Below are 27500 nucleotides of genomic sequence, written 5' to 3'. Positions count from 1 at the left end.
TGGTGGAGCTGGCGCTGAGACGACGCATTCAGCTCGAGCCGCAGAGCTCTCGCAAGAGAAAACTACTGGACCGCAAGGTGAACCGTCTCATGTGTTTCTAGAGCGCTTCATAGCAGCTGCAGAATTCACCAGTTATCAAACCAACCCAGCATCTACACCAGATCTGAATAATGACAGATTACTGGGTTTTACAATAGATTTCACGATCAGATATTCCATATAAGTATATAAGTATTCGCATTAATTTTGTGCATTGAATTCAAAGGGTGGAAACTCAGTAGATAAACAAAAAAAAAAAATATACCACTTTCACTTTTTTTAAATTTTTAAAGTAAAACTGAAAAAAAAAAAAAAATGTATAGACATATTAATAAAAGTGAAAAATGATGAAAGCACAGAAATAAATACTATAACTAAAATTAAAATGGAAAATATTAAAATAAAAATATTATTATAAATAAAATAATAAAATAAAAATTATTTAAAAATAATAATAAAAATTATAATGGTAAATCAATGATACTGAAATAACACTGATTGTAAAATCCTGCTTTAAATTAAATTCATAAATTAGGCATTACATGGTTTTATTAAAAAATAACTAATGGCCGTTTAAAAAAAAAAGAAGATTTTTTTTAATCAAAAGTCAAACAGAAAGCGCTTATAATTGATATAATTTTTTTATTGTTGTAAGAAAAATATAAATTTTATTTCTATATAATTTCTCTATTTTTCTTAACTTTTATTAGTTTCATTTTATCTAGTTTTCCTTGAAAATAGCCTCCGTTGATGATATGGTGTTAAAAAATACAAAATTCAGCAATACTTCAATCACATCTTTATACTGTTATTGTTTTATTGTAACAATAAAAACAAAATACAACACTGTTATTGCTTTTATTGTTACATTCTGTTTTCATTTAAATTGTAATGTTGTTGTTTAGTAGTTTTAAATTAAATTTTAAGGGGTGAGTCGTGGCCTAATGGTTAGAGAGCCGGACTCCCAATCGAAGGGTTTGTGAGTTCGAGTCTCGGGCCGGCAGGAATTGTGGGTGGGGGGGAGTGCATGTACGTTCTCTCTCCACCTTCATACCACGACTTAGGTGCCCTTGAGCAAGGCATCGAACCCCCAACTGCTCCCCGGGCGCCGCAGCATAAAATGGCTGCCCACTGCTCCGGGTGTGTGTTCACAGCGTGTGTGTTTGTTCACTGCTCTGTGTGTGTGCACTTCGGATGGGTTAAATGCAGAGCAACTATTCTGAGTATGGGTCACCATACTTGGGCTGAATGTGTGCTGCTGGATGAAGTTGTTGTTTAGTAGTATACAGGTTTTCTTAGTTTTTATTCCAGATTAATGCTGTGTGTGTGCAGGTGCTGGTCAAGACCTCTGCTCCCACGGGTGACGTGCTGCTGGATGAAGCGCTGAAGCACATTAAGAGCACTGACCCGCCGGAGGACATGTCCAGCTGGATCGAGCTGCTGACCGGTGAGAGACAGCCACACCGCCTACACATGCTGACTAGTTAGGGAGCTCATTGAGGTTGGAACAGAGCTTTAAATCAGCTTTAGACAAGGAAGAAAGCTGCAGGAGTTTTGCAGTACAAATATCAAAACATCCCTAAATCAAGGAACATTTGCTTGACCTGCAAAATTAGAGAAAAATTAACTTGCTTTACCTTTAAGTTTGGCGGATTATTTTATTTTGTTGTTGTCATAAGCATACAGTTACACAGTTTTGTATATGTACTACATTTTTGAAAATAGCAAATGAAAAAAAATGCATAAATAAATCAGTATTATTTTAGCATTTATTCATATTTCGAATTAGCTTTTATTTTTACATTTTTGGTTTCCGTCATTTTATTTTTTTGTGTAAGATTTAGTAATTATGTTGTTTTGTCATTTTTATTAATATAATTATTTGTTTATTTTTTTTTTTTTTTACAAATATATTTTTATTTAACTTTAATTTTATATTTCAGTTTGGTTTTAACAATTTTAATCTTATTTTATTTCAAATAATTGCCGAAGGTGACATTCTTAAATTTTCTTATTTTATTTTATTTTATTTTACAGCTGTTTTGAATAGTTTCGGCTTTAGTTAACAATAACAACACGGATCTAAATTTTAGTTTTAGATATGTTCAACTTTTCAACTTTATTTTACTTTAAACTTTTAAAATGTTTTTCATCTAATTATTTTGAATTGAATTTAATTTTATCAACATAAATAAAAATGACCTTACATTTACATTTAATCATTTAGCAGACGCTTTTATCCAAAGCAACTTACAAATGAGAACAGTAGAAACAATCAGATCAACGAGAGAACAACAACAGTATACAAGTGCTATGACAAGTCTCAGTTAGTCTAGTACAGGACACGTAGCCAGGTTTTTTTTTTTTTTTTTTTTTTTAAGAATAGGATAGGCAAGAAAAAGAAAAGGTAAGTGCTAGTATTAGTTGGTCAAGTGCTGGCGAAAAAGATGAGGTCTTTAGATGTTTTTTGAAAATGAGTAAAGACTCAGCTGTTCGAATTGAGATCTGGAGGTCATTCCACCAGCTGGGAGCAGTCCAGGAAAAAGTCTGTGAGAGTGATTTTGACCCTCTTTGGGATGGCAACACAAGGCGTCGTTCACTTGCAGAACGCAAGCTTCTGGAGGGCGCATAAGTTTAGCTACCGTCGGGTCATCAGGTTGTAATGAGAAGTAGAGTTGAGTGTCATCAGCGTAGCAGTGATAAGAAAAGCCATGCTTCTGAATGACAGATCCTAATGACGTCATGTAGATGGAGAAGAGAAGCGGTCCAAGTACTGAGCCTTGAGGAACCCCAGCAGCAAGTTGTTGTGACTTAGAAACTTCACCCCTCCAAGACACCCTGAAGGATCTATCAGAGAGGTGGGAGTTAAGCCACTGGAGTGCAGTTCCAGAGACCCACATCTCTGAGGGTGGACAGGAGAATCTGGTGATTAACGGTGTCAAAAGCAGCAGACAGGTCCAGCAAAATAAGTACTGCGGATTTTGATACTGCTCTTGCCAGTCGCAGGGCTTCAGTAACCGAGAGCAGGGCAGTCTCAGTTGAGTGGCTGCTTTTGAAGCCAGATTGGTTGCTGTCCAGGAGGTTGTTCTGTACAAGAACATATAGAGAGCTGGTTGAACACAGCTCGTTTCAAGTGTCTTTGCAATGAATGGAAGAAGGGATACCGGTCTGTAGTTTTCTATAAGTGCTGGATTTAGAGATGGTTTTCTTCAGCAGTGGGCTTACCCGAGCCTGCTTAAACGCTGAGGGAAATGTTCCAGAGTGAAGAGAGGAGTTGATAATGTGAGTAAGTGAAGGTATGACTGAAGAAGAAATCGCTTGAAGGAGGTGAGTGGGGTTAGGATCAAGTGGACAAGTAATAGGATGATTGGAAAGGATAAGTTTGGGAACGTCCGTCTCTGAGAGTGGAGAGAGAGTGTGTATTCGTCGTTATGAAGTTATCCTCAGTCTGCGGTGTGGAGAATTGGTCACTGATGGTTCTTGTCTTATTTGTGAAGAAAACTGCAAAGTCGTCAGCTGTAAGAGTCGATGAAGGGGGAGGAGGAGGCGGATTAAGAAGAGAAGAGAAGGTTTTGAAAAGTGTGCGAGAGTCAGAACAGTTGTTAATCTTGTCGTGGTAATATGATGTTTTAGCAGTGAAGACGTTTGCAGAGAAGGAAGAGAGGAGAGACTGATACACACTGAGGTCGGTAGAGTTGTCTTGATTTAAGCCATTTCCTCTCTGCAGCCCTGAGTTTAGAGCGATGTTTCACGGAGTACATCGGACAGCCAGGGGGCAGATGGGGTGGTGCGGGCTGGTCTAGACGACAGTGGGCAGAAGTTGTCCAAGCAAGAGGATAGAGTGGAGCAAAGAGTGTCCGTAGCACTGTTCGTGTCCAGAGTGAAAAGTGCGAGAGTGAAGGAAGTGAGGATGCAACCACAGAGGATAGGCGAGATGGAGAGAGTGAGCATAGGTTCCGTTGAAAGGTGACCTGCGTTGGAGCGTGTGCCGCTTCAGGAGTGAGTGCTAGGTTAGCAGTAATGAGGAAGTGGTCTGAGGTGTGCAGTGGAGTAACTAAAGTGTTGTCCACTGAGCAACAGCGCGTGTAGATGAGGTCCAGTTGGTTGCCTGATTTGTGAGTCGCTGTAGTAGACGCTCGCTTGAGATCAAATGAGGCGAGCAGAGTGTTGAAGTCAGCAGCCTGGGGTTTATCTAGGTGCATGTTGAAGTCACCAAGCAGTACCAACCTTGACCTTGAATGAACAACTATTTTGAATAGTTTTAGTTAATTACAAAAAAACTAATATTAATGTTTTGTCTTCAAAACAAGAACATGTTTCCTTACCTAATAATATGTATAATGTGATTTTTTTTTTTTTGAAAGAGTTACTTATATTTAAAAAAAAAAATATATAGTTCTCTTTCAGAACTAAAAATATGGAGTAGTCATCATGCTTCAGATATTAAAGAACGCTGGAAGATGAGAAGCATTCTGATTAGATATTATTATTATTGTGTTAACAACTATTTCATCAGAGACATACAACCAACCAAATAAACACTCACATACACATAACTAACGCGCACGAGCGTCTGGCCAAGAGTCTGGTGGAGAAGGGCGTCCTGAGCACGGAGAAGCAGACCTTCCTGCTGTTCGACATGACCACACACCCGCTGACGGACAGCAGCGAGAAGCAGCGTCTGGTGCAGCGTCTGCAGGACAGTCTGCTGGAGCGCTGGACCAACGACTGGCGCCGCATGAGCCACCGCATGCTAGCGCTGATCCTGCTAGCGCACGCCGCGGATGTGCTGGAGAGCGCACTGAGCTCACTGAGTGATGAGCGCTACGACACGGCTAGCTCACGCTCGCGTAGCCTGCTGGAGGCCGACCCACCACCAGAACACAAAAAACACCACCACCCCCCCAGAAGATGATATCTGCCCCGCTCTCGGCCTCCAACAAAACATCATAGAACTACAGCAGCCGACCCTCCCTACATAGACAGCATCCTAGCTGACGAGACGCCTCGTAAGTGTGCATGAAGCACAGGCTTGTGTTTGACGCCACACAATGCCAGGGTTATTATCGTTCGCTAAAGCATAAAACAAACAGTTTTGTTAAATTTTTTTGTTATTTTTGCATTTTTATTAGTTTGTGTTTTGAACTAAAGCAGTAATCCTTGTGAAGCCGTGGTTTACAGTGAATTTATAACAGCTAAGGGGCGTTGTTAGTAGGGGTCGACCGATTATCGGCGTGGCCGATTATCGGCGCCGATATTAAGCATTTTTATTGTTATCGGCATCGGCCATTTTCAAAACCGATTTGCCGATAAAACCATTTTATTTTGAAATGCGCGATCTGGCACTGAAACAGCCACCTCAGTCAGAGCGCACCGCTCTGTGGCCTAGACTAAGCCTGGCCAATCAATACGGCTGGCGCGGCTGGAAAATGTTCCGCTCTCACACCGAAAGCACAGTCAGGAGCTGCTTGCTTCAGTGATCATCATCACACATCAATAAGTTATCTCTCGAAGGTAAGAATGCAGTAAACGTTCCTTAAGTTGCAATAAATCACTACACTGAAGTTGGCAAAACACCTAAATATAATCGATTTATGATGACAAGCCCCGTTCAGTTATTATACTGTGAATTCCCGGTCAATGTCCGTCATTGCAGTGATATGCTTTAACGGATCATCACATCAGTGCTGAGATAGTGAAACTAAAACCTACTTCTCTCACAATTCGACCAACTTAACGTTATATTGTGAATAGATTATATCAACACGAATGAATTCATTCGATCACGTCTGCTGCGTTTTTTTTTTTTTTTTTTGTGTAGTTCACATAGCTTCAAACTGAACAGCGTCCGTTCCGTTTAGGGCTCTTAGTAGAAAAAACTTGAGCATATTTGGAGAAATATTGCTTTATTCTAACATGTTTGCAAAATAATTTTCATACAGATTCAGAATTACCATTATGCAATTTTGAAGAGCTGAAGGGCATCAAGCGCGAGCTCTGACGCCCTGACGCGACGCGAGCTCCCTATTCCTGATTTAGTTATCTCCGCGGCCGCGCTCTCTCATTTCACTAATAAGGGTGCGATTTGCCGGTGGGGGGGATTTCCCCCTTCTGGTCTATGCATCCCTGCCACATCTGAATCAAATGATTCCCGGTGGGGATAAAAACATCATGCAAACCCGCTCTGACGTCCAGATCTGAATCAAATGATTCGCGATCCGATTGAAGCGCTTTGAAAACGGTGACTCATTTTGCGACGCCAATGGTTTAACTGATTCGGAGTTTCAAAAAGCTCCGTTGTGTTCTTTGCTCGCTTTCTTCTCGATGTATTTGTTGTTTGAATAACCGTGGACATTAAATCATTACAATTAATAGGCCTAACGTAGGCTTACAATGTTTTTATTAAACTGAGATCACACTAAATACAATTTCCGTCGTATTAAAACATTTCATAAAATTTTTCAAAAGCACCCCCCCCTCTGTTTATTTCACAAATCGCACCCTGCTAATAACCCTATGCCAATAACGTAAATTGTCAATAATCTCACATTGCACCGTTTTCTGGATGACGCTGTCCTGTATACTTCCTAGTTTTGTAAGCGCCGTGATAAACAGTCAAACAAACGTTTTACACATCAAAAAAAAATAAAACACTATTACAATATGGTTGTGTGTGATTTTAATGCAATTCTGGGTTGTCAAAATAAAACGCTAAATATAACACACACACACACACACACACACATACATACATATATATATATATAGAGAGAGAGAGAGAGAGAGAGAGAGAGATTACATTTATTTTCCATTATTTGTTCATTTGTTGCTGTTTAACATTTGCTTTAAGTTTTACTTAGTTTACAGAATGCTGCTGATGGATGCTCCCACACTTTTTATGTTTGTTGTTATTATTAATATTAATGTTGTTATTATGAACAGTTTTCTCAGAATTAAAGATGTGTTAAACTAATTTAAAGAGAGTCTTTGTCAGAGGCCTTTTTATTCTTAATTTTGACATTAATTTTCATTTTTACACTAGACACATATCGGTTCAAAATATCGGTTATCGGTCTCCTTGATCTGTAATAATCGGTATCGGCATCGGCCCTGAAAAATGCATATCGGTCGATCCCTAGTTGTTAGATATGAGCTGTTATAAATTCATTGTAAACCACGGCTTCTTGGGGATTATTGCTTTTATAAAACGGTTATTCCATATACGTAGTAAGGTTTCACAGAATAAAACAGAGCAAATAAAGTGTAATGATATTAATAAAAACAGTATTCTTCCACCAAATAATGTAGTTCCTCAGAAACAGTTGTGATTGCAACAAAGTGGTTGCCGAGCAACACACAGAAGTAAACAAAGGCGTATGTTACTTTACAGCTTCGAACACGGCTCAGCCAATCAGAATCAAGGACCGGAACTCTCTGTTTTATACTTTTTTTTTTTCTACTTTGGTTTTAAATATTTTTAGTTTTAGTAATTTTAGTACTTCATCTTATTATTTAATTTCAAAGTCATTTTTAAATCTTTCCTCTAATATTTCAGATTTATTTTCTTATGTTTATTTCAATTAATAACAATTATTTTGAATAGTTTTTATTAACAATAACAACACTGATCTTAATTTTACTTCATATTAATTTTAGGACTTCATCTTCAGCTTTTATTTCAGTTATTTGCCAAGGCACTTTATATGTATATATATAGATATATATTATATATATCTATAGAGGGGGGGGGTGGAGAGGGTGGGATAATCTAATGATCTTATATATCTCCTTATAGTATATAATAGATAGATATAGCGCAGTATTTTAGTTTCCCGAGCAACGTTCACATTTAGTTTAAATTGAAGTAATAAAATAACAAACTAAAACTGGAATAAAAATTTAATAAAAACTATATAGACCTGTAAAAAAAGACAAAAACATACAAACAAAAGTCCTAAAACTTTAACTAAAATTAAAGTGAAATAACAATAATAAAAACAAAATAACAGCTATTTAAAAATATTAATACAACTAATGCACAGAATTGTTAAAAAAAAGCTAAATTCCTAAAACTTATTAACTAAAATTAAATTGAAATAAAAATAAAAAATAATAAAATAATAAAGAAATACAATAATTACTAATTAAACATGTTAATAAAAACTAACTCAAAACATTAATATTGTAAACTATAATGGTATATAAAATAACGGTGATTGGAACGTTTAGGTAGGGAGCGTGTGATGTTTTGGATAACCGTGCATGTTTTTCTGTTGTGAAATGTGCAACGTGTGTGGCATGCGTGTCACATGACCTCACTTCCTCATCACGTGACCCTCACACTGTCACATGACGCATGTGATCCGCTCTCATCTGATGTGTGTTTCTTCATGAAGAATAACACTAATTACACCCAATGACATCATCTTATGCAGTTTTTCTCTGTAATGTCTGTGTGTTGATTTACAATCAAACGAGCGAATCCTCCCCGCAGGATTTTCTGTGAGAGGAACGTTGTTCATAGATGTTTGTGAACGAGGGTTTGATTGCGTCCCCCCCCTGTCGTGAATATAATCATGAGAAAACCTCCAAACTCTGCTGATCTGCAGTCCGGTTTACTGGAAGGTCTGCACCTAGGAGGAATTGAACTCGTGGCTGTATATCAGGATTATGTTGTGTGAGTGAACTATCAATGTTGAAAAGGAACCTCAAGGCCCTTTGCACCACTATATATATATATATATATAATATATATTATATAATATAATATATATATCATAGAGAGAGAGAGAGAGAGAGAGAAGAGTTTTATATGTGTTTCGTTCCAACAAAGTGGAAATGTTTGTCAACCTCAGGAGCTTTAAACTAACTTTTTCATATTAATGGATTTGTGTTGAAAGATGGTGATGTATGATAAAAAATTCTGATGTATGATAATAAAAATACTATATATATATTGAAAGGTTGAGATTGTCTTCCACTAAAACTCACACATTGAGAAAAATTGTACTTAAATGTCACTTTAGGGAGTATTTTGTAGAATTAACCACACACAAAAAAAATGTATATATCAATATATTATATATATAATATTATAAATATTCTCTATAACTCTATCTATATATATATAATTTTTTATTTCTTTTTTGGTAATATGGTGAAAACTCACATGGTAAACAGGTTTAGCCAAATGTGAGAAACTGTAAAGTAAATGATTTGAACTAATTGAAAAAGGAGTTTTAGTATGTAATAATTGAATATATAAGATATTAGTATTATTATTATTAGATTTTATTATTTTGGACATTTTCAATTATTACACAGCATGATTTTAAATATTTTGGCTCAGGAAGAAATATATACAATCACACTTGTGATTGATTCATATACTGTACATGTGAAATGCTGTACTGTACATCCACTGGCACTGATTGATGGTTATTAATAACAGCTGGAGGTGAGCAGCTGCTGAGTTCAGTGACGTGATTATCTTCTGTTCTGTGCTTGATGAGATGAAGGACTGTATGTGGAGAGTTTGGGTGTGTCCCCGATCCACAGTGTATTTTATAATTCATCACCCCGTGATCATTACAGACTGGTTATTGTTCTGATTATTGTTCTAGACTGCTATTTATAGCTAATTGATCTTTTGGGGAAATAACTAATCACGTTGTTCTGATTATTGTTCTAGACTGCTATTTATAGCTAATTGATCTTTTGGGGAAATAACTAATCACGTACATGCTCTGATCCATATTACTGAAGACAACAGAAATGCTTTAAACATAAAAAATATTGGTGGTTTTGTCGATTAAATATTTTGAACTTATTCTATTTTTTAAGCAGTCATTCAGTGAAAAAAGGAAGACTGCAGTTTTAATAACTTACAAGATCATTGTATTTCTGGACTTTTGAGGGAAATGTGGAATATTTGACTTCAGATGAAGGGTCACTTTAGGGTCTTTCTCCAAGTGTCAAAAAAAACGTGATCATAAGTATGTCCTGTGGTCTCTGAACCGATCTTTGTTTTGCCAGCTCTGCAGAACGTGATGTGTGTAAATATATGAGTTGGATAAAATAGTATGAATTCATAATATTAATGAAGGCCGGGACTCAAGATGGAGAAATCCAGCCTTTATTCTTTTCTCTTTTGTGGTTGTTTTCCAAGAATTGAAAAGAAATCCAAAATACTGGCTGTCTACAGAACAGTTATATCATGCACAACTTCCAGGTTTGTAGATGTTTTTCAATTATAATGAACACAAATGATAATATTAAAAATAAAACATAGTAGATAATAATGCATGCATGTATTTAAAAAAAACACACAAGTATTATATACATCACACACAGAACATTATTTAGTCGTCTGTTTTCATCACACAGGATACATCGGTCAGATTTTGCTGAATTATAGAAATCTCATCCCACACGAACATCAAAACCATAACCAATCACATGACTGGGACTTTCCATCGACTTCTGCTGTTTAATAGTGACCTAATGATATTTTATGTTATTTTATTCCCTAAAGCAAAACACATGTTTTCAGTTGTGTTACATTTTCAATGGACTTTATTATATTACACAGTTGACTATGCCTATATTTTTATGTAGTGGTCAAAACATTTTTTTTAGTTATATTATTAATTTTTTTAAATATGATGTTATATATTTTAAAACTTTTTCTTTGTAAACATTTTCCACGAAGACTCCATGTAGGTGGGCGTATACACAGGGATTTATATTCATGAAAAACATTATTCAGTGTGTTAATGAAGTTGTTTCCTCGTTGCTGATTTCAGCTTTTTCTGTAGTTGTGGGACATTTGGTGAAATCTGACCTGATCTCGGATGTTTGATTTTATTCTTAAATGAAATCATTAGCATGTTTTAACACGCGCTGCATTCAATCATTATAATGCACGAATCATTAAAGAATACATCATTATCATTTCCATTCATTTTAATATTGACAGACATTTTAATTAAATGTATATACATGCATGCATATAGATTCAATGTAAACACTATGCTTTGGCAATACATTGTAACAATTGTCATGCCAATAAAGCACATATTGAATTGAATCAATCCATACAGTTGGACTGTAACACAGATGATTAGACACAAAACAGGAATTTAGAAGCAGAACAAATCCAACCTTTTGAACCTAGCCTTGCATTCTCTCCCTCTCTCTGTATCTCTCTCTCTGTATCTCTCTCTCTCTCTCTGTATGTCGGGTGTGTCAGGAAATCAAACTTCAGTCTCTCTCTGATCCTCAGACAGTAACAAACACGATGCCTGGAAAGAAAGTTTGTATCATCGGCTCAGGAAACTGGTGAGTTCCGTCTTATATCCGTCTGAGAACGCTTTAGCAGCTGTCTGCGCGGAACGAGACACGACTGCATTCATTTTCACCTGCGTCTGTCTTGCTTCTCCACACAGGTGTGTTTGTACAGAACTGTGGTGTTACCACTGAAGCTGCTTTAATGCACACGCCGCGGTGCTTCGTTACTACCGTTTGATTGCCATGTAATTTACCGCGGTATTTTCTAAGAGTATCCAAGGTTACCACTGTTGTTTTCCACATAGTAGCATATCTACTGTAGGAAACTTTCATTTTAAATTTTGAAGCTTCTCACAGTTTCACATCCAGTTATTCAATCAATCAACAGTTTTACTGTAGTTGTGTGTGTTCCCAGTGAAAACACATATGCAAAAAAAATGTATAAAAAAAATGAAAATATATTTAAAAATTAAATATATTTATTAAACCATTTAAAAATGTATTTTGAAAATATCTTTTAAAATAATGTGTTTAAATTTGTTGGTCAGGGGTTCTGCCATCGCTAAGATCATCGGGCACAATGTGAAAGCGTCGAACCGCTTCGATCCGATGGTGAAGATGTGGGTCTACGAGGAGATGATTGACGGACGCAAACTCACCGAGATCATCAACACCGAACACGAGAACGTCAAATATCTGCCCGGACACAAACTGCCCAAAAATGTGGTGTGTGTTTCTCTTAATAGTACAGTGCTGGGAGAGTACGCCCCCAGCAAACACAGAATGTTCTGGAGAGTTTGAACATACATTTAATAATGTTCTCAAAACGTTACCACAAAAAACATTCATTATGCAATTGTTCATGTAGCATTTTTTCTGAAGCGTTTCAGTTACAGAGAACGTTACTTTTAAATATTCTCTGCAAAATATAGTAACGTTTTATAAATGTAACAATATTTTCCAGAGAACATTTAAAAATAACATTCCCATAATGTTTGCAAAATGATCAAATGGAATATTCGTGTGTAACCAAGAAGAAACATTTAAAAAAATTCAGAACATTTAGGGAATATTCATAAATAACATTTCATAAGTGAATTTGATATGTGTGTTTGATAGCTGGACCTGGTTGATTTATGAACTAGTGAAAATCCAGAAGGTAATACCATGGTATCTTTGAGTAAATAGGGTTACACACAGGTTACAGTGCTGACCTTTGCACTAATCACCTTTATACTCATCTACACATTACTGAGACAAAATTATACAACGTTGTGTAGCAGATTAATAATGATTCATATGTAAGTGAAGTAATCACTGAATAAGCGAGGCAGAGGTCATGATGGGAAAAGATAAATGAGCACATGTACACTTGAGGTTTTGAAATCATTGCACACAAATTTGGATTCCTAGTTAGAGAACAGCAAACCTCAACAGAGTATACCCACCCCCCTTAAACCAGGTCAAAGTGGAAGGAATAATAAAAGTGATGGTAGCACTCATTCAGATGCTGCGTTGGAAACGTCTTGATCTTGATCCAGTTTATGAAGGTAACCTGCTGGAACAGTACAGGTCATACTACATAGGCTGTTCCTGAAACCAGATGGTTAATTTTATTTAAAAAATGAATGAAAACTTCAAAATTTTTAATCTTCATTTAATCTTAAAAAATCAAAAATGAAAAAGATTCAAGATTTTTACATTTTTTTTAAATCCAGTAACCAGTATAACAGATGAATTATGAGATAAAAAGTTAAAATTATGACAGAAAGATGAAGTTGTGAGATTGTAAAGTCATATTTTATGGTATGAAAAAGTCTAAGCAATGATATAAGTAAAAAAAAGTTCAATTAAAAAGTTGATTACATTAAAGTAAACATTATGATATAAAAACGCATTTATGGCAGTAAACTAATAAAAAATGAATAATTATGAGATAAAAGTATGAAATGATGTGGATGAAAAGAATGGATTATACAGTTGAAATTCTGACGAAGTAAAATTCTGACAAAAAGTAAAAAATGATGAGATAAAAACTCATTTATGGCATCAAAACTAATAATTATGAGATATAAAACAATCATAATTATGATATAAAAATCTAAATGGATGTGATAAAAAGTGGATTCTAACAGTTTGAAATTCTGACGAAAGTAAAAATTCTGGCAAAAAGTACAATATTATGAAGATAAAAACTAATTTAATGGCCATCAAAAACTAATTATGAGATAAAAACATCATAATTATAAGATAAACATCTAAATGATGTGATAAAAAGTTGAAATTATGAAAAATTATGAAAAGTCACAATATATGAGATAAAAACTCATTTATGACAATCAAAAATAATAATTATGAGATACAACTCTAAATGATGTGATAAAATGTGGAATTACTCCAGGTTTAGACTGTAATGGTGCTGGTGGTTGGAAGCAAGGCAGGCAGGGAACATGGATTCTAAATGCAAAGTGCAGTTTAATAACAAGACAAGAACAAACAAAAATCAAAAATATTGAAACAAGGCAACAGAACACGAGCAGTAAACGGCACCATAACATCGCCACAACTGCCAAAGCACAAAGAAACTCAACGGGCTGTTTAATACAATGGTCCGTGGAGAACAAAAGCAAGAATACTTAGTTACTATGGAACTAACAAGGAGTGGATGGTGGTCCAATGAGTGACTATTGGCAACTAATGAGGGTAACTATGAAGGCAAGCAGGGCAAAACACACACTAGGGACATGTAACATAGACAAAAGGTACACAATAATGAAAAAAAGTGAAAAGAAATTATATAAAAAGTCATAATTTTGACAAAAAGACAAAACTATGAGATGAAAAAGTCGAAATAATGTGATGAAACTTAGACTATAAATTGAAATTATGATAAAAAAATCTAAATTATGCCAAAAAGATGAAATTATGAGTTTAAAGAGGCATATTTTATGACAGTTGAAGAGAAAAATTCAATATTATGAGATATAAATCATAATTGACACAAGGTTGAAGTTATGAGATAAAAAAAAATCAAATAATGCCCAAAAAAGTTGAAATTATGAGTTTAAAATAAGAGTCATATTTTATGGCACTGAGGAAAAAAGATCATAATTATGAGATATACAGTCATAATTGACAACAAGGTTTGAAAGTATTATATAAAAAAAATCTAAATTATGCCAAAAAAGTCGAAATTTATGAGTTAAAAAGCATCATATTTATGACATTGAGATAACAAAATCTTTAATTATGAAGATAATAGAAAACATAATTGACACAAGTTTGAAAGTATGAGATAAAAAAATCTAAATTATGCCAAAAAGTTGAAATTATGAGTTTAAAGAGTAACATTTATGGCATTGAGATAAAAATGCATAATTATGAGACTTAGATACGTCGTAATTGACAAAGGTTAAAATTTTGAAATAAAAGCTAAAACTATAAGATAAAAAGTTAATTATAACAGGGGAAATTATAAGATAAAAACTCTAAATTATAACAAAAGGACAAAATTATTAGAGATAATTATGAGATAAAGTCATAACTATGACAAAAAGTTAGAATTAAAATACATTTTTGAGCGTTGTCATAATTGAACCAGAAATGGTAGATGTAATAATATGGGAGACCTTCAAATATTGTTTAAAAGGTTAAGAAGCAGCGATGTAACGCAGCTCATGATGGAATTGCTACAGTAGAGCCGTGAAGCGCCTCTGAGACGGAAAGATCAGGGTTCAGATCTGCTCCTGTTTCCCTCAGGTGGCTGTTCCTGATGTCCCCGAGGCCACGAGCGGAGCAGACCTCCTGATCTTCGTCATTCCTCATCAGTTTATTGGGAAAATCTGTGACCAGATGAAACCTCACGTCAAACCCGGAGCCACTGGCATCTCCCTCATTAAAGTATGAGCCAAACACCATATCTTTTTTACGCAGTCAGCGATATTTCAGTATTATTTTGTGTACTATTACAGAATGTATTAATATTTTGAATATCTTTTAGTTCAATACTTTTTCTTTTAATTTTAGTTAAAGGTTAGTAATTCATGTTACGCGTTATGTGTGTCAGTTTTTATTGTTTTTACATTATATTATGTTAGGTTCTTTTATTTATTTATTATTATTGTTTTTTCAGGTTTCACTTCGTGTCTTTAATTTTTTATTTTTTATTTCAAGCTAGTAATTTTAATGCTTCAACTTAAAATGAATTAAAGTGAGAAATACTTCCTTTGCAACACTAAAAGTTTTTTTTATCTATTTTATTTTATTTCAGCTTTATTTCAATTAACAAATATGATTTAATAGTATTAGTTAATTATAATTATCCTGAATGTACATATTATATTTATTATGTGTGTGTGTTAAGGGCTATTGGTATGATGGTCCGGATGGACTGACCTCTGATCTCTGACATCATCAGGTCCAAGCTGGAGATCGAGGTCAGTGTGCTGATGGGTGCCAACATCGCCAGCTTAGTTGGCCGCGAGGAGAAGTTCTCTTGAGACCACCATCGGTGTGTGTGACATCACTTCCTGTGAGAAACCTGCAGAGCGCTTGACCTCGTGTGTTCATGACTGCGTGTGTTTCAGGAGCCACTAATGAATCCAACGGCAAGATCTTCAAAGAGCTTCTGCAGACGCCGAACTTCCGCATCACTGTGGTGAAGGAGAGCGACACGGTGGAGCTGTGTGGAGCGCTGAAGGTGCTTTCATCTCACAATGATCTAGAAGTGATCTTTAAAACATCGTCTCACTTGTTCAGATTACTGATGTTATGTCCTGTGGAAGCTTAGGCAAATCATAACTATGAGATAATTATGACAAAAATTTAAGTTATGAGATAAAAAGTCATAATAATGACAAAAAGACATAATAATAATAAGGCAAGTCTAAATTAAGAAGGGAACTTATAATTATGGACAGGACTCAGTCAAAATTATAAGATAAGAAAAGAATCATAATTATGAGAAAAATCAAAACTATGAGATAAAAAGAATATAAGAAAAAAAGTGCTGATTAGAATATAATATAAATATAAATATATATATATTACTACTAATTATGCATAAATCAAAAAAATTAAGAGATAAAAAGCCACAATAATGACATGAAAAGTTAAAAAAATAAAAAAAAACCAAAAATAACATAAAAAAAAACATAATTATGGCAAAAAGTCAAACTAATTAAATAAAAAAAAACAAATAATAAAGAAAAAAAAAAAAAAAGAAATAAAAAAAAAATTTCACAAAAAAGACATGAAATAAAAAAAGAAATTTACAAAGATACAAAAGATACAAAATCCTTGTTGAGTTACAAACTCATTAATACAAACAAAAAAATCTTACACTTAAAAATGTAATAAAACATCTGAAATGAAAATCTGTGATAATAACTAAATAAAACATGCAAATTTCATAATCTGTCAGTTAATTTTGTAATGAAACATTGTGTTTGTAAATGTCTGACAGCAGCTGAGCATCTGGTCTGGTGTGTGTGTGTGTGTGTGTATTAATGTGTGTGTGTGTGTGTCTATTAATGTGTGTGTGTGTGTGTGTGTGTGTGTGTGCAGAACATCGTATGGCGGTGGGTGCAGGTTTCTGTGACGGTCTGGGATTCGGGGACAACACTAAAGCTGCAGTTATCCGGCTGGGGCTGATGGAGATGGTGGCCTTCTCCAAACTCTTCTTCAGGCTGCATACTGGCCATCTGTGCCTAATCTTCCTGGAGAGCTGCAGCAAGGCCGACCTCATCACCACCTGCTGGGGCGCAGGATCTAGCTTGGCGTGTGAGGCCTTAGCCTCTCCTCACCACCAAGTAGCTATCCGACTCAAGTACACGGATGATCACATGACATGTCCAGATATGTTATATCATTTAATTATAATAAAAATCTGAACATTATTATTTATGCCATTTTTGTGAAGATTTGTTATAAACTATTTTATTTGCCTCTTATCTACTAGTTTTAACCAATAAGTTTATTATAAAATGTAGTTATGGAGATTTTTTTTGTGTGTGTGTGTGTGCGTGCTTACCTACTATAAATGACTAGATTATTAATAATTTATTATTATTTAAGTTTCCAATAATTTCTTAACAATATATATTTTAATAATAGTAATATTAATACATACACACACACATATAATAATAATACTAATATATAATATGTAATTATCAATTTTTTTAATTAAATTTATTTTAATTTATTTTAATTTTGGCTTACCTTTAAAGCCAGATTTTTTTTTTTTGTCAATAATTTTTAATATAAACATCAAGTGCAGTTTCAGACTCTGGGCCAATTACTAGATGGAGCAAATGAACTGAACAATTTAGCATCAAAACTTTAATTCTCAAAAAATCTCAAAAACTCAGTTTTGGCTGTTTGTGAGATTTAAATCTGTGACTATCTAACTATTCTTATAAAATTAGTATAAAGTTATACCATATATATATATATATATATATAATCTATTTTTTATTTAATTTACATCTATATAAGTCATCCTTATTATTTTAATATAAACATCAATGCAGTTTCACGGCTCTACACTAGATGGAGCAAAATGAACACCTAAGCAGCAAAATTCTAAGAACTGAGTTTGTGTGTGATCTGAATGTGATTTGTGTGTTTATTTAAGCTGATGTTTCTGTTTTTCATCAGTCAATAGTGGAGCTGGAAGCTGAGGATGCTGAACGGTCCAGAAGCTCCAGGGTCCCTCAGACGTCAGCAGAGGTTTACAAGATCCTCCAGAAGAAGAGCATGGTGGACAAGTGAGTCCCAATGACATCATCCTCATCATCCTCATCATCAGTGTGTGTGTGTGTGTGTCTGATGTGTGTGTGTGTGTGTGTGTGTGCAGGTTTCCTCTCTTCGTCTCCGTCTATCAGATCTGTTTTGAGGGGCGTCAGGTGCAGGACTTCACTAGCTGCCTCAGAACCATCCAGAACACATGTGAGCGGACCAGGACCGGACCTCTGGACCCATCCACACACACTAACATTCGCTTCAAACTACTGAGCGTCATTCTTTTCAGTCCAGTATGATGATGAGGGCTTTTGTGTAGTTTCTGACTCAGGACTGTAACGCATGGAAACGCGACATATCTGCAGTTTTGATCAGAACTCGTCTTAGTTAGAGAATGTAATACTTTTATAACACAATCAATAAAAGCCATGCTGCTTATTGAATCTTTTAATCAAACTTTGAGCTTCATTCATTCTTACAACAGTCAACATAAAACTTAAAATAAGACGTGTATTTTTCTTCAAGAGCCACAAAAATCACACTCTAATTTCAGTGTTTTAAATGAAAGGCATTTGCTGTGTGACATACAAAATATGAATATAATAATAAAATAATTATTAATAATATTATAAAATACTAACAAATATAAAATACTACATTTATATTTATACAAATTATGAACATTATATAACCAATTAACAAATAAATCTGATATAATAATATATTTATAAAAACATGCATGTTATAACTTCCTACAATTTTTCCCTTCATTTTTCCCTTTCTCACATAAAATAAACAAATCTCTAATTTCAGTGTTTATATAGTTTAAAGATATAAATTTTTAATTAGTTATTACTAGTTTTTACCAATAATTTTAATATAAAATAAGCACAGTTTCATGCATGAAGGTGACACTTCTTTATGTTTTTCACTTAATTTAACGTAATTCTAATAATCTATATATTTTAATTAAATTTGAATAATAGTAATAATAAAATTTGGCCCATATATATATATATATATATATGTTCATATAACACACAATTAGACTTAATTTTCTCACTGAGTCACAAAAAACAATCAATCTCTAATTTCAGTGCGTTACAATTCAATTTAAGACGCGAACACATTTTTATGATATGATTGAATAATTTTTATGATTTAATAAAGTTTATTTTTTATAGTTTTTATATAAGAAGTATTACTTTTAATTTTTACAATTTAATATTTAATTTATTTTTTGTGTGTTTGTTTTGGAAAAAAATAAAAAATAAATACAACGGATCTCTAATTTCAATGTTTAAATTAATTATATTAAAATCATTGACATTTTTGTCCAGTCAGACACTCTTTAGATTGAGAATACTCCTCCGCCTAAATTCTAAATTAATTATCAGCTTTATTTTCAGGATAAATTCTTTCAGGAAATCTTTGTCAAGAGTTTGGTTTTTCAGGGCTGTTACAGAAACTGAAGTCTTTCAGGAAATCAAGTGATGTATTAAGATATAGTGGTCTCCAGTGTCTCGGACGGGAAGCTCAGATGCGGTCGGAGGAGATGGTGGGGTAAATGGGAAAAGCTGGAGATTCCACACATGCTTTTTAATTTCGTGCCATGCGGAAGAATCCGTTTTCCCCCCACGCGGTTCCCCAGCTGAGACACAGAGACACACGCTTATTGACTAAATCATCATTTCACATTCTCAGCACTTAGAGCTCCTCACACTAAATACAGCGACTTAACAGCTACTGCTTTAAGTTTTAAAGCTGTTTTTTTACAGCAGCATTTATAAAACGATAAAATATTATATTTATAAAAAAATGAATATTATAATACAATATTTATACAAATTATAATATAAAATATTATAAGAATTGTCAATATTAATAATCAAATTAATTATGAATAATATTAAAATGATGAATATATAACATTTATATTTACACAGATAAGAATATGTCATATCATCATAATGATAAAATATTATAATTTTTAAATAACCCTTTAAAACTTGACAATTAACCTGTTTTTCACCAGCCAGTAATCTTGTCCATTCTCTGAGCCGTCACCCCACAACTAGAACGCATGATTTGATCAGTCCGAGCTGCACTTTCGGACGCTGTACACACATTCCTGAACACACACACACACACACACACACACACACACACACACACACACACACGCATCATGAGGGGGCTGTGAATCAGATAGACCATGTGTTTGGGTGTGTGTGTGTGTGTCTGTGTGTGTGTGTGTAATAATGTGTGTGTTTCATGTGTGAGTGGTGTGTGTTGTGTGTGTGTGTGTGTGTGTGTGTGTGTGGTGTGTGTGTCGTGTGTGTGGGGTGGTGAGTGTAGTGTGTGGTGTGTGTGTGGTGGTGTCGTGTGGTGTGTTGTGTGTGTGTGTTGTTGGTTTTTTTGTTTGTTAGTTTATTTTGTTGTATTGTTGGGGTCTCCCCGCTCTGTCTCTGTGGGACGCACGTTAGCCGGATTGCCCCGAGGACACAGGGCCCAACTGTTGCCAGTCGTTACTGTCCCTCGCTGTTCTCCTTTGCCGCGGAAGAATCCTGCCCTGAGCCCTCTGGCTCTTCCCGTCACCGAGTCCGGCCACACCCCTTCCTCCTTTCCACCTCTTGTCCGCCCTTTGAACCGCGTTTTTTTTTTTTTTTTTTCTTCTCCTTCCTCCCTCGCTTTCTCCCCCCCCTCTTTTCTTCCCCCTTCCCCTCCCTCTTCCCGCCTCCTCCCCTCCCCTTCTTTTTTTGCCCCCCCCCCCCCCCCCACTTTTTCCTTGTCCCTGACCCCTCCTTTTTTTTTTCTCCTTCCCCCCGACCCCTTCTCTCTTCTTCTTTCCCCTTCCCCCCCCCTCCCTCCCTTCTCCTCTTTTTTCTCCTTAGATTTAATATTACAAGCTTTACACACATTTTGCTCATATTCATGCAGTTTTTTTTTTTTGATTAGGTATTTTTCAGGATTTAGTTTTTTAGTAAGTTTTTTATTTTGATTGTTTTTATTTTTAATTTTTTACAAACATTGTTATGTTTAATAAATTTTTAGTAACCATTTTATTTGCATTGTTTTTTTAATAGCGTTTTATTTGTTTTTGATGTGACACTTTATGGGTTAATAATTTTTAGTAAGTGTTTTTTCATTGTTTTTATTTTAAAAGAAGTATTTTAAAAATTTACATTTTTAAGATTTTTTTTCCTGTCAGGTTTATTTCATTTGTTTTGTCAAAAATTGTTAATTTCATATTACATTGTAGTTTGATGATTTTTTTAATGTATGTTGTATTTACAATTATTTATATTAATTTAAATTTTATGATTTATTTAATTTTTGAAATGTTTCATGTAGATTTTCATTTTAATTATTCATTTGTTTAATTTGACATTTAGTTTATTAATGAAGTTATTTATGGTGTATTATAATTTTAGTGAAATTTTATTTTTATTATTTTTTATTTAAAATTCAAATTTCAATTATTTAAAATATAATTAATAATTAGTAAGTGTTTTATTTAAAAATTATATATTTTAATTTACATTTTTAATATTCAATTTTTAGTGTGTTGTATTTTCATAACAAAATGTTTACTTATTTTTTGCATTTCTATGATTTGTTTTGATTTTAAGTGTATTTTTATTGTGTTGTTATGATTTATGCTGTAGTGAAGCTAAACCGATTTATTTAAATGTATTTTTTAAAATTGAATTATTATCCTTTCCTGAGCTCTCAGGAACCCCAGTTGGAGAGCCCCTGATTTCTCTCACACCTGTGAACACTGCTGTAGTGAAGCTGGAGTGTTCCGCAGTACCTTGTGTTCATACGGGTAGAAGGTGTCGGAGTCGATGCCGTTGTTCTGGATGATGTAGAGGAAGGCTCGGCTCATATATCCGCCTCTGCAGCCGCGGTTCCCCAGACTCACACTGCAGTCCATCAGGTTCTGAGGACTCAAGGGCACCAGAGAACCGGTTCTCTTCTTCATCTGACCCTCCAGAGCCCCGACGGCACTGAACGCCCAGCACGAGCCACACGGGCCCTGACACCACACACACGTTATATAATAATGTTAGATTAGAATGTTATTAAAACTGTGCAAGGTAATAACAAAAAATAATATGTAATAAATATTACAATGAGCACCTGGTTCTGGACGGGCTGACTCATCCCGTTGCTCCGTCCAGTTTGCTCGCGAGGCCAGGGGCTGCTTTGATGAGGCAGGACGTTACGTTGACCCCGAATAAATCGTCCTCCAGTAAACCATTCAACTGATTGCCTCCTCTGCAGTCTAAACACACCACACAGCACACACCACCCCCATTCATTCACCTATGAGACATACGCAATAGTCATTTAATGTAAGATGGAGTGTACAAATGTAAGATACCATTGGATAATGACACAAGAAGTCAACTAATCAAATTAGTGAGTTTTAAGTGAAAAAAACTGCTAAGAATGTTTTTTCTCTTTAATCAAATGTATTTTTTCTTACACACTTCAGTTATTGTCGACTTGTTTTATAAAAGCACACAACTCACTTAATTTGGATCAGTTTTGACTTCATTTTTTAAAATTAACTTTAAAATGATATAATTTTATAATGTTATTTTTGAAATAATTAATTTAAGATATTATATTTTTTTTTAATATTTTATTAGTATAGTTTATACTTGATTTTTAAGGATTATTTTAATTTGCCATTTTTAGGATTTAATTAAATTTTAGTAAATGTTTTTTTTTCTATAGATTGTTTTAATTGACCATTTTAGTATTAATTAAACATACTTTTTCATCTTCAGCCAAATGTAATTTCTGCCAGTTGAGATTAGTCTCCTCTTTTTTTTGTGTCAATAAAAAAATTTTTTAACGCTTGTAACCTTCTTAAATGGGGACGTATGAAATTCACATTTAAATATACATTTCAATTAGCAACACATCTAACTCTACCATAGCTTTTAAAATCAATATATTTCAGTCGGCATGAACTGTTGCCTCTAAGAGCAGTGCAGTGAGACTTGCTCGTTTCATGAGAGGCGGGACTTCCTCCTGGCCAATTTTGGTGTGTGGTGTGCAGTCTGTGGTTTATTCTTTCGGGGCGTAGAGATGAGAAGGGTTGTGTGTTAAAGAGCACCATGTCGCTGAGCTTTGTTTCAGTTCCCAGTGTGTCGAGTGCGACTGACGGCCGCTTCCTCTTTAGGTGTCCTGATATCCCAGAATATTCTGCTCCCAAATGCCTCTTCTGACACACACACACACACACACACACACACACACACACACACACACACACACACACACAATTCATCTCACCTCGGAGACAATATGTAATGTAATGTAAGATGTAGTGTAAAAATGTAAGATACAGTATTGTATAATGACACAAGAAGTCAAACTAATCAAAATTAAGTGAGTTTTAAGTGAAAAAATCTGCTAAAGAATTTTTTCTCTTTAAATCAAATGTATTTTTCTTAACACACTGGCAGGTATTTTCTACTTGTTTTATAAAGCACAAACTCACTTAATTTTGATCAATTTGACTTCATTTTGTAAATGTATCTTGATTTATTTTTTTAAATTAACTTTATTTAAAATTATAATAAGTGTTATTTTGAAATAATTAATTTGAGTATTTTTTTTATATTTTATTAGTATTTTATACTTTGTATTTTTTAAGGATTATTTTAATTTGCCATTTTTAGGATTTAATTAATTTTAGTAAATGTTTTTTTTTTCTATAGTATTTGTTTTAATTTGACATTTTAGTATTTAATTAAACATACTTTTCAGCCAAAATGATAATTTCTGCCAGTGTGAGATTAGTCTCTCTTTTTTTGTTTCAATATTTTACTCTTTGTAAGTCTTCTTAAATGGGGACGTAATGAATTCACATTTAAATAATACATTTCAAATTAGCAACAACATCTAACTCTACCATAGCTTTAAAAATCATATATTTCAGGTCGGCATGAACTGGTGCCTCTAACAGCAGTGCAGTGAGACGATTGGCTCGTTCATGTAGGAGGCGGGACTTCCTCTGGCCATATTTGGTGTGTGGTGTGCAGTCTGTGGTTATTCTGGCAGAGAGATGAGGAATGGTTGTGTGTTAAAGCACCATGTCGCTGAGCTGGTTCAGTCCCAGTGTGTACGAGTGCAGACTGACGGCCGTCTCCTCGTTATGTTTCATGATATCCAGAAGATTCTGCTCCCAAATGCCTCTTCTGTAATGCTCCTCTCTCTAGAACACAACACACACAACACACACTCACTGACAGATCCACGCAACACTGTCTCAATCTGCCTTTATGCAACTTCTAACGAGTTACCGGTTGCTCAAAACTGTTACTCAAAACTGAAGACACAGGATTTAACATATTTTGCCATAAGACACTACAGACAAGACTGAAGGGTTTTACGGAAGGGTTTGTTCATATTTAACTGCCTGGTTTTATTATTACACTTTATCTATTTAGTTATATACAAGCACAATTACATGTTCTATTTTGTTAACACTGATATCTGAAATAATAATCATTTGTTGCTTTTGGGCAGACAGATATTCTGAAGTCTTTCAGATTGTGTGTTAATTGTGTTCTCTCTGAACTCAAGGTGTTTAGGTGTTAAAGAGACACTGCTTTTCATGAGAGGGACTCAGAAATCATTCAAAAATAGGCATTAAAGATGCATAAGAAATAAAAAATGACAATAAAACGTAAAAATGTGTTAAAAATGAATTAAAAATGTTTTAAAAGAGAGATAAAAACCATGTAACAACCAGGTGAGCTGTGGTTGGTGGCTTCGCCTGTCAGTCAGACGCTCTCTTCCTGTCTAAGTGGGCGGGTCTTCACAGGTCACACAGTCAACAGCTGGCTTTACTTGACGGTTACAGTTCTCAGAACAGATCAGACCGCACCAATCACAGTCCTGCACGCTTGCGTTTCATTTAATCATTTCACGGCACACTTGAGCTGATTGTGTCTGCACTCCAGGAGCAATCCTCAGCGCTTATGGGTTTAAATGATCAGGTTTTTAATGAGAAATATGAGATGACACTTGAGTGTCACAAACCCCATTCTGCTGATCTCAGTTCAGTGTGTCAAACGGCAAACAGACCGACCCACAGAGACAGATTAATCATGTGTGTGTGTGTGTGTGTGTGTGTGTGTGTGTGTGTGTGTGTGTGTGTGTACTCACTGCGTTTCTGTAGGCCTTGTTGTGTTGAGATTTCCAAGCCATCCACTGATCATCAGACAGATGACTGATCTCAGAACAGACCAGCGACACACACAGCAGAAACCTGATCAGCAGCATACCTACACACACACACACACACACACACACACACACAGAGACACACACACACACACACACACACACACACACACACTACTATAAAAACTACTACTTTTTTAATATTTTGAATTAGATGTAATTTTTACTTTAATTTTAGTTAAAGTTTTAGTCATTTTGTTTTTGTGTGTGTTTGTCATTTTTATTTGGTTTTTATATGTTTATATATATATATAATTTACTTTTAGTAAGTTTTATTTGGCTTATTTTTGTTTTAAAATTATTTTCATTTAAAATCTTTATGATTCCATAAATTTCGTAAGTGTTTTAATGCACATTTTTATTTTAAAATTAGTAGGTGTTTTATTTTGATTGTTTACATTTTAAAATTATCTTAATTGTACCTTTTTAAGAACGCAGAACACTTAAATGTAGATTGCTTTTATTTCAAACTTATATAATTGTAAAATGTATATTTTTACAATGTGTAGTCTCTGTTTTATTTTGCTTGTTAATATTTTTAAATGATTTTACTTGGACATTTTTATGACTGAACTGATTTTAGTACATTTGTTTTAGTAAATGTACTTCTGAAAAAGTTCATCTGATGTATCACTTGACTATTTCTGAGTGTAAATTGTTCCTACACTATTTTTTTCAGTGTGCTTATTAAATAAAAATAAATAATACCCATATTCATATACCATGATATTTTGACTCTATAATACTACACAAGAAACAGCAAGTAACTCATACTGAATTAAACATGAAATTTTGAAGAACAATTATTTATTTATTTTTTGTTAAACGTGCTACAGTTACTTTAGTTTTATTTACAACTTAAAAATCTATTTATTTAGAGTGTACTATGGAACTATAACAGATCGCACATTTGATGTGAGATGTATTTTTAAAGATGTTTTTCCTCATCTGCGATACATTTCTACAGCATTAGATGTTAAAAAGACATTTAGAAAATGTCTGACAGAGTTTTTGATTTAGAGTGTGTGTAAAATACTTTCTCTCAAGTGTTCTAACAGATGGTGAATACAGTATGATAGAAGCTGTGCAAAGCAGAAGAGTTCAGTGTTGGATCTTACCAGCTTCTGTGATGATGATGATGATGATGATGATGAGACAGATACGCTTCTGTCGTCCTTCAGCCCTGTCTTGGCTTTACCAGCATCTGAAAGAGGAAGTTTCCCCCCTCTCTCTCTCCCTCTCTCTCTCTCAATTCCACCCTACTAATTCAATATGTTTGTTATTATTATGGTCTGCTGAAATTATATGCGCCATAGAAAATAATGAATAAAAGTATAGGGCTGCTGAAAGGTAGGTGACAACAACCCAGTAACATGACAACACATTCCTCAAGAGCCAAAAACAGACCCAGTCTAGTTCAGCTGGAGGGGTTTTGTTCTGTATAGCTTGTGGGGGTTTGAAACAAAGGCGTGAATCTCTGCTCTTTATAAGGACAGTGTCTCTGAGGGTTTCCAAACCTGCAGAGCAGTGTTTAGCAAAAGCAGGACAAATGCCTCGCTTGGTTTGGCTTTTGTCCTTTTGCAACTGCATACAGAGCATAGAGCAACAAGGCAATATAGCTTTTGCTTTTATCTCAGGAGAGATGAGGTGCCTCTGGAGAGAGAGACAAAGACATCAAGTCAAAGAGACACGATTCGCCAAAGAGACAAAACATTTGTTCTTACGTATTTGTTGCTTTTGTAGCTACTATTTTCAGTTTTAAATGCTGCAGTTGTTTGGCAATACAATGTGAAAATATATTGCAGTAATAAGATACTGTCCCGGTGATCATGTAGACCTAATTATTTTTAGTTTCATTATTGGGCACTGCTACTGATGTGACATTCGAGTCAAAAAACTCAGGGGCCAGATTCACGAAAATCTTCAGAATTTATAAAAGGTGTATAGAATGCTTTAAAAACTTTAACAGAGATGTCTAGAGGTATTTAATAGTTCTGGGCTCCACGTAAGATTTTTTCAGAAGTTAGGATAATAGTCACATCAAGTCATTATTCAACTAATCGCATGCTTATATTAAATTAACATCTAATCCATAATGAGCCTTAATATATCTCCACAGTATACAGTAATGCTTTTAAAAGAGAGAAATGCAACCTTCA

The 27500-nt window shown here is 34.5% G+C and overlaps 2 protein-coding genes and 1 pseudogene across 3 annotated transcripts in view; 2 read left to right on the top strand and 1 right to left on the bottom strand.

Annotated features, from left to right (window-relative positions):
- The window catches only part of LOC122148747 (Golgi phosphoprotein 3-like), a 5084-nt gene extending 3542 nt beyond the window's left edge, over window positions 1–1542 (top strand). For both annotated transcript variants that reach the window (XM_042776145.1, XM_042776146.1), the window contains exons 3-4: window positions 1–77; window positions 1372–1542. The exon at window positions 1–77 is cut by the window's left edge and continues 55 nt beyond it. In XM_042776145.1, the coding sequence (XP_042632079.1) occupies window positions 1–77; window positions 1372–1527 (233 nt within the window). In that variant the 3' untranslated portion in view covers window positions 1528–1542. The remainder of the gene's footprint in view (window positions 78–1371) is intronic.
- syngap1a (synaptic Ras GTPase activating protein 1a) overlaps window positions 1–27500 on the bottom strand; it is a 156098-nt gene that overhangs the window by 55336 nt on the left and 73262 nt on the right.
- On the top strand, window positions 11237–16132 carry LOC122148748 (annotated as a pseudogene).

The sequence above is a fragment of the Cyprinus carpio genome, chromosome A19 (genome assembly GCF_018340385.1).
Source record: "Cyprinus carpio isolate SPL01 chromosome A19, ASM1834038v1, whole genome shotgun sequence".
In the NCBI taxonomy this organism is placed as follows: domain Eukaryota; kingdom Metazoa; phylum Chordata; class Actinopteri; order Cypriniformes; family Cyprinidae; genus Cyprinus; species Cyprinus carpio.
The sequence above is the reverse complement of the archived record's forward strand: the minus strand, read 5'-3'. Positions and strand labels throughout refer to the sequence as shown.